A 17,731-nucleotide genomic window follows, 5' to 3' on the forward strand; every position below is an offset into this window, starting at 1 on the left:
CCACCTAACAAAACAAATGTAACTGGTGATTAAGAGTGGTGGCAAATCCATTGATATAAGGAATACCCCCACAAATTGGAAAGCCTCAAAAAATAAGGGGATGAAGGGGGCCACTCTGTCAGTTGGGTTGGGAAAGAGGATTTATCACAAGGTTGAAAGCACCCAGTGATGAAATGAACGTGATGATTGTATACCTAAAAGAGAAGATCTAATGTTGGAAAATACAAGGATTTTGGCCAGGTGCCAAATTGGTGATGGGTATGAGTAACCACTGTCAGAATGGATCATGACCAGACTAGCTCTGGAGATGGTAACAGCAAGGAGTTCAAGGACATTGATATGTGAGAACATTCTCCCACATAGCAACAACCCAAAACCTCTTGGTTATCAACCCACACACTCCAGCCCCCAAGAAATACACCTGTGAACAATTGTAAATCTGGCCACAGAAAAGTAAGTATGACACCTACTGATGTATGAACTTTGCCTAACCATTATCAAAGATTGTTCACAATACAGGAAGGGTTATAGGAACATCCAATGGATCCCTAGCAGTAAAGGATCCAATGAAAGAATCACTGAGCATGACCAAGGGATACAAGAGGAGTCAAAAAAGCTCACATCCCCAAAAGCAACAGACCCTCACAAGCAGAAAGTGAAGACACAGACAACATTCTGAGCAGCCAGTTTCATAGACCAGAGCTATATAGAAGGTTGGGTCTGACTGCAATGGGTGTTGAAAAACCAGATAAACTAGACACTGGGTAGATTGAACGAAAGAATTTTCCAATTCTCATTTCATCAACCAGTTCACCCGAGCAGCTTTGAGGAGCTGACAATATTACAGGTTGATATTCCTCTGACAGGATGCCTGAATTATGATATCAGATGAATGGGATGTACACAAAGTGGTGAAGTCGACTTTGAATTTCATGCTTGATAGCAAACAAAAAAGGGATATCTTTCACTGTAGAACATGGTTAAATCAAACACTTTTGATAATAAAGTGAAAAAAAATTTGAAATAAAGTAAATTAAGTTAAACCACTTCAAAAAACAAGGAACAAGAAAAACTTTCAACTCAAAGGAGAAGCAATGGTTCAGTAATGATGTATAGAGGGATTCATATGTCACCTGATAGTAGTGCTCTCCTATTGGTAGAGAGTTGACACACAATGATTTACACAAGACATGTTGGGATCTCTGATTCCAATAGGGGGATTCAAATGAATTGTGGCATGCATTATAAAATGTTTACATACAGAAAATAGCTCTGAAAAGCTCATCCTATAAGAGTAGGTAAGTACCATATTGGCAGTTACTGTTAAAAGCAGGTTCTGTAATGTAATGCTAAAAAAGATACAGAATTATGTGTGAAAAGTAGTTTCTTTAATTTAACTATTCTAATAGTTTGTTTTATTGATTGTGGTTTTCCTATCCTTTGAACTGCTACACACAATTTTTGTTATTTCATTATTAAATGTATTTATTTTCATATTATTAGTTTGTTAAACGTATTTCAATATGTGTAACTTTCTCCCATAAAATGTGTGATTTTTTGTACACCATTTTATATTAGTTCTCCAGAAAAATGGTGGCCACATTTAAATATATCATAACTTCTGTGTTAAGGCATATTAAAGCATTCCTACATTAATCACACTTAAGTATTTAAGGGTCTAGTTATATGTCATCATTTCTCATTGACTTCTGATCAATTTCTTTTTATTAAAATTAAGAATGAGATATGTTGTTTATAAGACCAAATAGCTATAAAAAAATGGAGACTGGACTGCAAATAATTACATATCAGATTACAAATATAACCTTTTTGCTTAAACTAATTTTTTTCTGTCTATAACAGTTACATTCCTGATCTGAAGACTTTAGCACTGTTGAATAAATGGAAAATTCCACTGCATATAAAAGGTCAACTGGAATCCTGAAAGACTTCTCATGGGAAAGAAGATAAAATAAATTAATTGTTTGTGAATATAAAGCCTAAATATCCGAGACACAATTAACTTATGTTTAAAAGGTACTGCTATTATACATTCATATAAAGATATGTGTCTAATTTTATAATAATATTAACATTCAGATGACAGGAGTGGAACAATGGATGGAAAGTCATCTCTACATTTTTTTTATTTTTTTTTGCTATTTTGCTTCATTATATAAACAGTCATGCATCAATGATTTCAGTAATGCAGTACCTTTTAAATCACATCACCTTCAAATACAGGAAATTACAAAGCAGTCTTTCAATTTTCAGTATTTACAGATATGAGATATTCAAGTGTACTTCGGAAGAGCACACATGCTTCCAATAACTTTTTGAAAAGCACAAACAGGGGTAATACTGATCCCATCAGACATAAAAACATTTAACAGGATCAATACTGAAGTTATAACAAAGACACCAAGATACAGCACGTATGATGAATGAGACTGCTGTAACAAAATAAAGCATCCGAGTTTAAAAATTGGTTTGAAGATGACAAATTTTTGACAAAGTATATAGATTTACATGTAAATACTCCACAAACATCAGGAAGACAACAGCACAGAAGCAATACATAATATATTATCAGAAGAATATTTTACAGTAACTGTATGAGTGAATTAAAAGACAAGAAAATTAACTTATAGTTATTTTTTCCCAAATTCAGAACAAAAGTTTTCAGGGTTGAAAGTTATTTAAAAAAAACTTTCTCTAAAATCCATGCATTTCAGGTATTTAAAAAATCAATAGCTTTGATTTTGGGCTGATATCAGTGTGTTCCAAACTAAACCATTAACATTTGTAAATGTTTAAAACTTTTTCCTAGCATAATATAGCACTCATAATCTCCCCTGAGAGGAAAATCATAACAGTTTGGAACACAGTAGTGGTAAGTTGACCTAGTAACTGAAATACAAGTATAGTTTTATGAATTTTTAGCCAATCACTCTCTCACACTCGGCTGTCATGCAACTGCCTAAATCTCAACTTTGAGAAGCAAAAAGCTAGTGATCTAAACACAGAATAATAATTCTTTTCTTCTTTTTCCATCTGTAAAAATCTGTAACATGTGCAGTCAGCAGATTTAAGAAACAGTAATAAATTCTGAGTTTTCTTAATTTTACTTTTGTTCATACTGCTTTATCATGTACAAGTTAAGTGAGTTTCACATATGATGAGGAATGACTTTTTTTCCTTCTGAAATTTGTATCTAAATAAATGTTTCATGAACACATTTTCTAAAATTTAACTATAATCTAGTAACAACACATATATAGATAATACCTATCCTATTTCTAGTATTTCACATACAAGCATTTCTTATGTATATTTGGTCATCCATTTTAAGTATTACTTGATTAGCATTTTGACTTCTGTATATTTTTAATTTGTTTTCAAATGTTCTTCTTGATAAATACTTATAAGCTGATACAAGAAAAGAAAGAGATTCTCAAAGACATATTTCTGCTTGGTCAACTGTATAACCCTGCAAATTATTAAATGCAATGGTAAAGGCAGTGAATTTTATTAGGAACTTAGGGGTCTTACTTTTTTTGAACTGTCTTTCTGGTTTTGGTTTTGTTAGCCTGTTGAGCTGAGGAAGCACATTTAATTTGGGTATTTTCAAAATTGATATATGCTCCAGGTAAAATATGTGCATTATTACAAAATTATAATTGAGGCTTTTCACTGACCAAAGTTTAAAGATGTTGCTGTAATGTATCTCTTTGACAACCACGCAAATGTAATGGAGAATTTAATCCACTGTTTTGTGTGTCAACAATCCTATGTGTGTGTGATGCAAAGACCAATTCAACTTAACTAGTCATCTCAACCTCTTTCAATCTACCTTCAAATCAAACTATACGCCAAAAGTAGTGCATTACCCCTTTTATACACGCACACATTTGTGGCTGGAAGAATTTCAAAGATAAAATTTGTTATGGTAAAAAGCACCATCATTTCATACAAGTTGCAAGCTGATTGGTACAGGGACAGCAAAAATATCAGTATGACAGACAGAGACATTGAAATTTTTACACCCGATGGGGGAGATGATTTTTGCAACCACTTATGTGGACTGTTCAATTTGCAATTTGGTAATCTCTGATTATGTGAACCTGAAAGATGTAGACATGTAGTCACAGAGTAATCTTGTTGCCACGATACTTGGATGTATACTTAGGCATACTGACTGATACTTACAAAGTTACAAACTAAAACTTAGATCAAAAAGCTTAGAAGCATGCCTATATTAAAAATGTACATTTCGGCTACTGAAAAAGCCTACATCTAGGCCTTATTATGTAATTCGATTGGTAAGAACATGAGAATCACAAGAACAAACACACAATTTATAGGCCTGTGATTCAATAAAACAATTCAAACAGACCAAACTGTAGGGGATGATTGTATGCACCATACCCCCACCTAAAATGAAGGGGGGATATATACCCCCCAGGATCTATGCCCCTGATGACAGATGAACAGCTCTGTCTTTATATTGTAATTTATTGAATTATGAAGTCATAGTAAAATTGGAAAATAAATAGTTTTCATGAAACATGATGAGACACTTAGTTAAGTCATTTTACCCTATCACACGTTATTTCACTAATAAGGCTCTCATGTTGGTGTATATTTACATTAGGACTTACCAACCTCAGTAACTGTTTGAATGGACAAAGAAAATAGCTGCACAGAAATGTAAAAATATATGTGTAAGTGATAAAAAATAGGCTTGAAACTTATTACATATGTTAAATGAAGCATTCTAATTAACAGTAAAAAAAAGTCAGTGTGCCAATGATTTTCAAATATAATTATTTTTGTTATACTTAGTGTTCATAAGCACAGTGAAAGAGCACGTACTTTTCAGATCAAAACAGATATAAATTTTACAGTTTTATTAACAGCAATACAGGAAGGAATGTAGAGGAAACATAAATTCAGTAATTAAAATCAACAATAAAGGTAAACAATCTTAACTATTTCTTAAAACACATTACAATGAAATTCTTTTGAATCTTCAAAAATTACAAATATCACACATAACATTTTATTTGCAGAAGCAACATTATTTTCAGAAAGCTTATTTCAAATTTCAAACTATTTCATTTAGTGGCTGTTTTTTTTAAGGCAGTAAAAAAATAAACCATATAACAGTCGCATCAAATTGGTGCGCTTGTGCATATGAATGTTGGAAGTCAATAAAACCAATTTCATGTGCAAAAATCTCACTTAAAATAGTTACTGGTTACTTTTCAAATTTCCCATACTATTGACAGTTTACATATAACAGATGTTCAACTAGGATAAGGACAGCTAAGAAGGGTTACTGGGGCTATAGCAAGCAGTTCCCTACTAACATGTGATCTATGAAATAAAACTTCAAAAAGGCATGGAATTAGGAAATAATTTATCAATGGACAACTTCAAACTTTTTTTTTAAAACATTTTTGTATGCTTCATACCCTTATAAAATTGTTACATGTCATTCAAAATGTCAAGGTAGCTAATAATTTAGGCCAAGCGTGTACAGCAGCACTGCAGTGTAGTTTAAATGCAGTAAGTGGTTTTGGTTTCAATACAGAAATTTAAGAACATCAGTTTTTTTGGATGAATAAAATTAATGTAGAAAAAAAATAATCTTTTCAATGAATGTTTTTTTTATTACACACAGACAAAGCCATTGGTGTGTGAGAGTGTTTAAGAAAATGGTTAACACTTCTACTACAGTTGGAAGGATAAAGAATGTTGTTATTAGCACAGGTAAAGCACAATATGCAACTGTACAGTGTGGTGATGCAATGACTCACCTTCTGGAAATAATGTCAGCAAATCACCAAAAGAATGATGGAGCATTAAAGAACATCAACCAAGTTTGAGAACTTACAGAACATTTCCATACCTACATGATAGGGCACTGATGCTTTACAGTCATGAGTAGGATGCTGTGCTCATGAGTGATTTTCCAACAGGTAAAAACTATGTCAGTACCAGTTCTGTCAAAATTTCCTTGCATGTCATTAACAATGACATTTTAGACATTCAGGAAAATGAAACAAAATCAAATAAAGAAAGAGTTCTGATTTATGCAAATGAAAAATAGTCTCATAAGTACACATAATAATAATACCTATTTTGGTGTTTCATCTTCCACTGATCCTAGATTTAAGGTGAAGTTTAGCAGTAGAGACAGAGATCTTCATTGCACAAATTATAATGCCTGAAGCAGAAGCAATCACAAAACCTTATATTTACCTATAAACTCACCAACAGTGTTCACAATCAGTTAATAGCTCTACATATCCTCCTACCAGTTCCTGTCACTAGTGATTAAAACTTGCATTCCATGTTCTGTGACTCAGAAAAGACTTGTTGGTCTGACTACTTTGTCCATTAAACGTGACTTGGCACAACAAGTAGACACGAAGGCTTGTTACATATATATGACATTTGCAAAATTAAAAGCAAGAAAAGTTTAATTATGAAAAATGGGAATAAAGACTGTCATCACTTGAATTCTATGTCATTAGTTGAAATAAAAAACTGTATAGGGTGGTGTTACCAGGAATATATGGGTAGCTAAATGAAGTTTTGTATTTCTTTCTTTTCTTTTGAGAGGGGAGAGGCTTGCTGAATCACTGTTTTGCCTAGGACACCTTGAAGTGTTGCACCAACCCTGCATGCAACAACTACCAAACAAGCATTCATCTGTCTTCACTCATTTCAAGGATGGAGAGCTCTCAGAATCCATTTTGAAATTTTTCTGTGGATCAGGCAACAGAAGAGAAATATAATGACACTCAAATCCTAAATGGCACAAAAGGTTTTACTCTTTGTCCCAGCATGGTCATTACATACTACATGCTGGAATGTCTCAGGCAAATGTGAGCTATGACATACCAAAATAGCTTCAAATTTTCTCAGACCTGGAGACATCAAGGATTTAAAAAGAAAGGAGTGATGTTGATGCTATAACTGATATACTGGAAACATTTCAGTGAATCCATTTGAAAAGCAAATGGACTTGGTCAGTCTGTCAACAGGAAAAGTAATAACTTTTGAAGTCAAAGATCAACTCCAATTTTACACAGGAAACAGAATAAAAAACATAAGAATAAAAAAAAATCAACTTGAACCACAAATCTCTTACAAATTTCATGATAAAATGACTAAATAAAAGACAAATAAGTTCTCTAACCCCAACAAAAGGAAAGAATACATGAAACCAATTGAAAAAGAAGTGCAACTTAAAGCAGACAGATTGTTTAATCACATAATTATAAATACACAGAACAGAAATCTCAAAATTAAAAGAGGTATTGATGCTCCCATTGGATCCAATTCCATGATCACTATCCACTTTTCATGAATTGCCATGGAAGACCAACAATACAGATTTTGGCAGAGAAGTTAAGAACTTGTTATAGCAGAAAATATAGCAGGACCATCCATCTGTATCATAGATGAAATGATTATTATTCAAATGATGAAAAAAGACAAGATGACCTTTGTGAAACCAGCAGAATATGTGGCATCAATGATTTTTACACAAAAGCACATTTACCTGCAGAACTGACATCTTTTTCATGTGTATTACGAGACATCTATTAAGAGAATCTAACTATGGCAAGCAATTCCAGAGCCTTGCTGCAGGTCATAAAGTGTAAAAGTGAAGAAATTCTTGTGCAGCTCATTACACACAAAAAAGTCTTACTACATTTTTGACAACCAATTGGAAGAAAAAAGAATACTGCAACATACTTGACAAAGAGCTATATGTAACATGCAGAAGTACATATTACAAATTGAACAAAGCTAAAATAACAATGATAGATTATCTCAAGTCATCCCACAGAGAGGAAAAACACTCATGATTTTATAAGATGCACATGTCACAGCAGGATATAAGACATTTTATCAGCAAAGGACACCAATGTTCTCAATCTTTGTTTGAGCTTCAACAGAGATATCCATCACCCCATGTACATAAAATCTGGAACACAAAACTGTGGCCATTCCTGGATCCTATATCATGAACTTTTTGCAAAGGTGGAAGACTCATTTCTAATCAAACACTAGATGTAAACCAATGTCATTACCAAAATCTTTGTAGCCAAAAGAGATGAATTAGATTCTAGCCAACTTACCCCTTGCAAAACCCACTTCTTCCAACATAGTTTGTGGGCAAATTACCAAACCAATATTCAGAAAGAGGCACTAGGATATAACATGCCTAAACCGACAAGTTACGTATGGACAAATAACTCTGAATGTGGTTTATACATTCTCTGAATAACTGGACCCCCAAGCAACAAAAGCTGTACTTAAGTTGGTGAAGTGTGAATGTTCCCACTCTTGCACAGTGTTGGTTCTCAAAGAGGTCCACTTGGACCCCAGAGGAGAAATTAGGGAGAATCCTCACTGAACATCTTTCCAACCTTCAAGTTGAGATGAATGATAGATTTACCAATCTCTAACAACTAATTTCCCTCTTTGATTGTTCTGCCATTTCTTTTTTAACTGTGAAAACAATGAGTGTTTGGCTATAGACTCTGATCGGATCGATGAGTTGATGGACAAACAAAATGACATCATCATAAAACCAATCTATGCCTCAAAAAAGATGTGGCTGGATCCCCAAGTCAGCATCATATATAACAAATTAGCTATAGAGGTCCAGCAAGTACTTCTGCCATTTCTGACCACATGCTTGATTGAATGTGCCTTCAGTGTTGTTACAAATAATTTGACAAAAAAGACGATGCATCAATATATGCGAGCATGGCAATCTTCAAGACTTGTTTTATTCATCGATTTTCTCGTTTAGTTTTTCAACATAAGGCTCGAGGTTCTTATTAAAGTTGTACAATTTAAATGGAAATGTGATATTAAGTTACAATTTTGAACTCAAAGTTTTTTTCTTCAATTTTTTTTTTAAATAATCACCTTTAATTTAATTACTCGTTAAGTTTTGTTTTATGAAAATAAAAATTACCTCTTTTTTCTTTATATTTTTGATCAAATACTTACCTTTAATTAATTATTACACAATAATTGTTTTGTTTTGTAGACTAACTGAATTTCATTAATTACCTTTGTAAAAATAAAGTATAATGATGCAAATAATTTATTATTTCATGATGAATCAAAGAATGGGGAGGATTTGGAAGAGCCTTGTATCACTAAGGGAGGAATGCAATGTGAGATGATGAGAAACTGATGTACAACAAGACCATGTGTTTGTATTGATAACAGATTGTCATGTACAGAAATACAAAGGCTTCAGGCATAAACAACCAGCAACCTGGTAGTGAAAGTGACAGCAATATGAAAGAGCACATTTATGATCCTGAAGTTGATGACCAGAATGATGATGATGATGATTAAAATATTCAAGAACTTTGTGATGACAACAGTAGAAGGTGCAAACACCTTGTTCTTAACCAGTTCAAGTAGTAAACATTTGCATTTATTTTTACCACTATACCATTTTTGGTTCTTGAAATATTTTTGGATTGTGACTACTCTGTATAACATTTTTGATGTGAAATTCAGTTGAAACAATATATATTTAGACAAAGTAATTGATTTTTTGCTACAAAAAGTTTTTGTTCTGTGAATGTTTGGTATTTAAATACATTTCAAATTGATCTTTTTATTGAAATATAGCAAGACATTGAATTTGAAAGGTATATTTTTATGGACTTTTGAAATTGTAGATTTTTATTTCACTTAACTCCCAAGTTATAACAAATATCAACATAAAACTTCAAGCTTTTTGTCATTACACAATTTTATCTGGTGCTAAAGTTTGAAGCAAACTGGATGAAGGTTAGTACTAATATTTAGAGATGAAATTTGCTTTGAAGATTCTTAAAATTTGCAAATCACAGAAGACAAGGTATATATATATATAAAGGCAGTGAAAAAATACAAAAAACTATTCTAGCCAGATGCCTTGTAAAGATACTTAGTCTTCAAAATATAAGCATGTGGACTTGCCACCCCAGGTGGTACTAATCACCCTATCTGAGTTATGGACTAAATCATATCTTTTTAAATGCATCTTGTGCTACTTACTGAGTCAAAAACAAATCCCTCAAAGTGATTCCTGACAGAAAAGACAGAATATCTCCAAAACTTATCCAGTTTATTTTTAATTAACTGAACAACAACAATAAAATCAAGCTTTGGCATTTAAAACATGAAAGCAATTTCTACCATTCTAGCCATATGACCAAATTAAATACATACTAATTTCACCAGCTTTTGTGAATTCATTTAAGCTGTATATTGATGTTTCTTCAACACATTATTCACATAATTACAGTTTACTTGATATAATGTGGGAAAAAAATGGGCAGCAATAACTACTATTTTACAAATATTTAGGTTATACATGTATACAGAATTGTTAAAGCCAGAATGGTAAATATCAGTGCTGGTGAGGATTTCTTTCAGCATTAGTGAAACATAAAACAATGAAAAATTTAATTCTAAGTACAAAAGCAAAAGGTAAGCAATATACTTAAATCTTCCAAAACCAAATTTCTTAAAACTAATTTTTATTGAACAAGAAAAAATAGTGTACAATAAAATAATATACATATACATAAAATATTATTAACCCTTTTGCGATGGGCTCGGCATAAAATTATTCTTCACCACAAAAATCTCAAATTATTTATGTGATCTCTAAAACCTAATACATTTCAAGTGTTCGTTTTCAGTAAAACTTTATATTTTTTCTGTTATTTTCTATAACCCAACAATGTGGAGTATGTCAATTTGACTGACCTCATAATCACCATAAAAAATTAGGAAATAAATATAAATTATATTTTTCATTCTATAATGACTACAACTTATAACACAAAAATACAATGTTTAGTATAAATAGCTTAAATCTCAATATATTCTACATTTATTATATTGACCTTCCAGTTATGCCTGGCTAACATTACTGAAGTTGCACTAACTCAGAGAACGTGCAGCGCATGTTACCGTATCCAATAATATAAAAGTGAACTGTACTCTTTACAAAGTGAACTATCTTGGCTGGGCTTCAGTGAACTAGCATTTTATAAAATACATTCACATTTCAATTATTATACATTATATATTTATACAGATTATTGCCATTTATAAACAAGTTTCTAACCTTATTTTTCTTAAAACATAGAACATTAAATAAATAAGTATAGCAAACAATTATATTTTCTAGTTAAGACAACTTTTGTACTCATCTGCTATTTGCCATAAGTGGCTAAGCCTTTTCAAATCTTGCAGATGACAGATGTATTTTGTCAATAAAAAATAAATAATTTTGAGCAGGCTAAAGACACTACCTACATGCTTGATATCTTGGTTTGAAAGAACAAAGTCACTTCCTAAAACTTTAAAATGGCTGAAAAAGCTACAAAGGGGCCATTCTAAGCTTTCAATTGATCACTGATCATTTCTAAAAAATGGAAAGAGGTGGCATAGATAGCCACTGTGTTTGATCCAGTACACAAGACATATCTCAACAAATAGAAAAAAAAATCAGTTCATGCTTTTCAATATTAGTAATTTGAGTTCCTAATTTGTATTAAACCATAGACTTCATATCTGGACATCACAAACATAATTTGAACCAATGCTTCATTGAACATACCATGTGACACAGAAAAAAAAAAAATCAATATTTAGGTGTGTTCTTTTATATTAAGAAATAAACCTGTAAGTAATAATAAATTTTGAATGCAAACCGACAAACATAATGACATGGCCTATAACCCATCGCAACAGGGTTAATATGATGAAATTTACATATTTAATTTAATTAAACTACATCCTATTGTTAAATTAATTTTGTGTTAAAAATTACAAAGTAACCTAAGTTACCTTAAAAGTTTTGTAAAACAGTCATTTTATTAAATCTATTAGAATTAAACAAAATTGTAAAACCTGTCATGACAAACAATTGGAATAACCCTAGACCTAATGTATCCATTATGGATATATAATTATTTTTAAAATACTTCATGTAAATACTTCACTGCAGCTATTCTACAACTCTGAAATTAAATTTGCCAAAAAATAGTTCACCACCAATAGCAAGTTTCTTTTTCAAATTTGAAAATGATAAACTGCAGTAATAACTAAAGCACCATGTTTCTTTCATGTTTCTAACACAAAATTATATATACACACGAGCACATATTCATCAAAGAGTATTGATATCTCAAAAATAAAGCCGTGTCAGGAGTGGTGAACTACTCATATTTGGTCTCAATCAAACAAAGTTGTAAAAAGATATTGCATTATTTAAGTCAAATAATTACTTATGAAAAATATAGGATTTTATAATGCATGGTGAGTAAAATATAATAAATCTTTGCAACAAAATCATAACATTATATAATCCAATTCAATAACTAGCTCTCACAAATATTTGAATAACAATGTACTAACAAAAGCCACCATACTATGTATTATGAAGTGTATAATAAGCCCACAAATTAAAAACAAAAACAGTTAACAAAACATTTAAGTTTTTTTTATTTTCTTGAATTTATTTTTCTTATAAAATTGTCTACTTTCTTAATTGTATGAATTCTGGCATAAAATCCATAGCTCACTAACTGTTATAACTAAAAATAAATTTCTTGTTGCAAATTTTTTTCACAGGTAATTTCTACGTAGAATAACAATGTTCTCATCTGAGAGACTGAGTGAAGAAAAATAGGAAAAAAGGAATGTAATCATGTCTGAAGTTGTTGATAATCACTGCTATCAGAGTATGTTGAAGCTACTAAGTGGAAGATACTGCCAATTAGGTTTGATTGGAAAGGCTGTGAAAAGGTTGAGTTTCAAAACTTTGGTCCAGGGACTTGGTGTGATCATCAGGTTGCTCTTGTTGGGAGTGATCAGACTGTTGCTTAGGATGGTCAGACAGCTGCTGCTGGATTCCAGAGCATGGAACTGTCATCTGGCATTGGGAGGTAATATTGTTCAAGTGACGAGTAGGGCACTTATGTCTCTTCAGATCTCTTTCTTCAACAAATCTTTTTCCACAGATAGCACACATAAAGGGCTTTTCTCCACTGTGCATTTTAATATGACGTGTTAACTTATCTCTGCGGTAGAATGATTTACCACAGGCTAAACATATGTAAGGCTTCTCACCTGTGTGTATACGCCTGTGCCGGGACAGCTTATCCTTCCGGTAGAAACCTCTTCCACAAAAATCACATGGGTAGGGACGTTCCCCAGTGTGAATCATAGAATGTCGAGTCAAATGGTTCTTCTGGGAAAAGGTTTTTCCACAGACATCACAGTGAAATGGTTTGTCTCCTGTGTGGGTTCGCATGTGGTCCAATAACTTGCAATGGTAGCTGAATCCACTTCCACATATGCCACAAGAGCAGGACTTTTGTTCTTGTGATGAAGGAATGTGAATCTCAAGCTTATCTATGAAAATAAAAACAAATGTCATGTTAAAAACAATAATCAGCTTTTGGTAAAAAGCCTGCACAAATTGTTTAGTATCTACATATGAATGGAATTATTATATAAAAGACTAAATCTTTCAATCCAGTTACATTTTCATAATTTATTATTCAAAGTCAATTAGAATGCATTTTGATACGAATTAGAAGATGAAGATATTTGCATAATTTACCAGCATTTGCTTGTATACCAAAGTATGATACTTGTTAATGAGCAAATTTCAAAAAAGGAAAAAAAACAAATAATAGAAGAATTTGGTGGTAAAACTGTTACTAAAAAGTGGCTTTACACTTTTATTTTCTACAAAAAGTGCATTTACTGTTTAGTATTAACACTTCTCCAAATTCATTAGGAAAAACCAACCATAAGACTAGAGTTATGCCCAGCACACTATATCCTGTCATATATTTATACAGTTATAATAAATTTAAAAAATATAAGATTTTAGTACAGTTTGCAGAATACAACATGTGCAGCTAGCATTTATACATTCTAGTTTAAAATTCTAAATGCACACAAACACAGAAATTGGTTTACTTTTACGAATGGTTCACTGCACTTTAGACAATAGGTTGGTACCAAAGATGACGTGTTAGGTATTTGAATATTTAATTTCCATATACATTTCTCTGGTGAGAGGACAAAGTCTAAATCAACATAATATATACAAACAGTATGAACATAACATGATTGTCCCTGTATTGACAATAAATTATAATCAAGAATATTGAAGAAATTAATGCACTTTTAATAATATACCTGTTAATACATTTTACAGCTTTTGTGATAAGTAGAAGTAGCTTATATTTTATTAAGATAAAAAACTTAAATATTCAAATTAATATATTTTTTTCAACATCAACAATAATTCTTTCCTCTTTCAGCATCTAACTGCATAAACTTCAATCTCCAAATCAGTAAAAATAAAAAAGTTATACAAAAGTGGATATAAAACAATGTAATTTATACTTCAATGATTAATAGATAAATTCATCTGTATAAGAAGCTAAATATTCGTAACAGCTATTGCAGTAAGCTTCCTCCCACTACTTATAATTCTGTATGACATGACTGTCTTATTCTCAATCAGTACTATGAATTAATGTGAACCAAAGTACAGAACAAAACCCATTGTATAACATTGTATAAGATTTGAAACAGAATGCATTACACTATTTAACAAACTTTTTACCTTTTCTTGTTCCTGGGCAGAAAGTGTTATTTCTCAATTGCTTATGCCTAAAGTAAATGGAAAAGACCTATTTTTCTCTTCAAACTTTGCTTTGTGACCTGGGAGCTTATAACAAAAACATGATGGGAGACAATATTTGGGAGCTGATACGTGAAAGTGATTTACATTACAGTCGCAAATCTCCAAAAAACTACTCGCTTCTAAACATTTTTGTATAACTTTAGTATAAATATATGTAAATCTTGATTCAAATGTTTTATTCAGACCTTATGTAAATGAAAATGTGCAAATTTGTCCATTTTCACATAGAAAATAGGTTAATTTCTAAATTTCATTATCCAGGTCACAAAAGCAAAGTTTGAAGGGAATAATGGCCATTTTCTGTACTTTTACAACTTTAAGCAATTAAGAAATAACACATACTATCCAGGAACAAAATTCGTATTACATAGTGTTACTAGGTAATCTTGCTACAAAGCAGCACCAAAAGACAAATGCAAACAATAAATAAAATTTTCAACCAAACTGTAGAGACAGTTGATTAAAAATTGAAACTGAATATAAAGAAATAACCAATATACAACATTAAAAAGTCAATGCACTATGATGTTTATATTAGCCTGAGGTTCTATTTTCATTCCCTTTGTTAGGATAGATTTCTGAATTTCCTGATCAGTTTCAAAAATCTTGACCAAAATATGAGCCATATAAAAGCAGAATGCATAGATGGAGCAGTGTTCTACCCTTTAATGTATTATATAAAAAAGAAAAATATTTGTTTAATGTTACAAACGAAGCTAGGAAGAATACAGCACAACAAAGGATAAATACTGAAAAGTTCAAGAGGATCCAGATGGATATAAACTAGCCAGTCAATAGTTAAATATCAACTGATTTGAAGCCAAAAGGAGAGAAGTTTGAAAAGAGCGCATCTACTCAAATGTTCAAGAAAAGTAACAATAAAATAAAAAACAATTTGAGTCTGTATTTAGTCTCAGTCAGGAAGCATCAAAGAGTGTGACTGATACTGTACATAAAAGAAAAAAAATCCTTTTGACAAATATAATTGAAATAAGGGCTTGGGGAAAAAAAAGGTCATTACAGATTCTCAGCTTAGAATGGTAGAATTAGAAAATTGTGTGTGTATATATAAGAATTAATATTTGAGATATGAAATACACATGATACAATTGAAACAATCAGATACAGATCATTATCATAGTTAGTAGCTTATACGATGAATTAAAAATTACTGACGTGTTAATAATTACTGTATATTTCAGCTGCTAATCTACTCTGTCTTCAACAAGTTGCTGAAGAAGACTATATACTGTGGTAAGAGCTGGGATTTGACCTGCATTTTTGTTATTAGAAGTATTGCTGTGATAACCTGTTCAAACTCTGACCTCTGTGGGACTTTTGTTGACTGCTTTTCACATTTAAATTCATTTGTTATGAATGAGTCAGATGGTCACAACCACTTTTATTACACAAAATTTAGAAAACATAAAACCAAGTAAGTAATGAGTTTAAATGAGGAAAGACAAGACAAAACATGAGCTTTTAATGGAACAAGGCATTTGAATGACAACTGTAATAGGCCAAAAATAATTATAGGCAGTTTATCCAAATAAACAAAATTAAAGTTGAATTTTGTAAATGATAAAAGTAAAGAACTGCAGCTAATTCACCAATGATACAATTTAAGAAAACATTCATTTAGGATTATTTAGTGTCAATACTCAGTGTGTGTGTATGTAAGGGCAAAAGGCAAAGCACAAATCTCACAAATATTATTAATTAAAGTAGCACTGATCTTTAAAAATTGGAAACCTCATAGAAAGAGGAAACACTATTAAATACTTCTTATAACCTTCAAGTTAACAACAAATAAATGTATGATGTTGCAATCTGATAGTATGCTCTCAGTAATATATTATATGTATAATTAATACAGCAGGGATAAAGATATACATGAACTGTTTTAACATCATAACATTACTTACGAATGATAAAAACATGTGAAAATTGATAACACACACTTTCTGTCAACATCCTCATATCCTGAATTAAAAACTTAAATTTTCTGCAAGATTAACAAATTATGAACAATTAATTTTAATTGATACCTTCATTAGTTGTAATTAGACTCATAACAAGTTAAAAAGTTTTGAATTTTAGAGGATTCTATGGAAGAGTAGTATCAACAAGTGTGATAAATTTCATACTAATATTGACTTTGAGAATGTTAATAAATTGGTAACCCCAGTAAAAATTGTGTTTTAAGGAAATAATCATTAAGACAAAAATGAGTTATTTATGTAAAAAAGTTAAACTTTTGATTTAGGCTAAATTTGAAGAATGTGGTTTTTGAAATATTGTGGGCACTTTAAACTTCCATGAACATAAAAATCAGGACAAATATATTTTTACTATGTTTTCACAACATGCATGCTGATCTACCTACACAAAAGATGGTCATAATATCCCAGAAATATCTGACTCCACTATTTTGTTTTGTAAACAGTATATTGCCTTGGGACTGGAATTAAACATATGTTATACACTCTCAAAATGACCTTTCACATTATATATTAAGCATGAGATAATCTTAATTTTTCACAGTAGAAGAAAGAACTTCTTTCATTGTAAAAACCTTGCAATTCATAAATGTACAAAACATTCTTAAGAATGTTACCTAAATTATATATAACACCTGTATTTGTGTTTCAAGAAAGGAGATTAATACTTCAAAGATAAGTATTAATAGTACTTAAGTTTCATTATGAGTTTACTTACTGATAAAGTATTTTATAATAATTTACAGCTTTTACAGTAATTAAGATTAGTTTCTAGAAAAGATATGACATTTTGATCACCAGTGTAACCACTATCAAGTACGCAAGTTTTAACAGTAAAAATATGTTCTTTACTTTAATAACTTGTACACTTGATAATAGTAGCATCAGTGATAGAAATTTTGTATATGTTCCAAAAACCAATCTTTATGTAATGTGATTTACAGCAACAGTA

The 17,731-nt window shown here is 31.2% G+C and overlaps 1 protein-coding gene across 3 annotated transcripts in view; it reads right to left on the reverse strand.

The window, feature by feature from the left end:
• Nucleotides 1-4,875: 4,875 nt before the first annotated feature.
• LOC143249175 (uncharacterized) overlaps nt 4,876-17,731 on the reverse strand; it is a 58,920-nt gene continuing 46,064 nt past the window's right edge. For all 3 annotated transcript variants that reach the window (XM_076498653.1, XM_076498638.1, XM_076498645.1), the window contains one exon: nt 4,876-13,467. In XM_076498653.1, coding sequence (XP_076354768.1) covers nt 12,830-13,467 — 638 coding nt within the window. In that variant the 3' untranslated portion in view covers nt 4,876-12,829. The remainder of the gene's footprint in view (nt 13,468-17,731) is intronic.

The sequence above is a fragment of the Tachypleus tridentatus genome, chromosome 1, assembly GCF_004210375.1.
Source record: "Tachypleus tridentatus isolate NWPU-2018 chromosome 1, ASM421037v1, whole genome shotgun sequence".
NCBI lineage: Eukaryota > Metazoa > Arthropoda > Merostomata > Xiphosura > Limulidae > Tachypleus > Tachypleus tridentatus.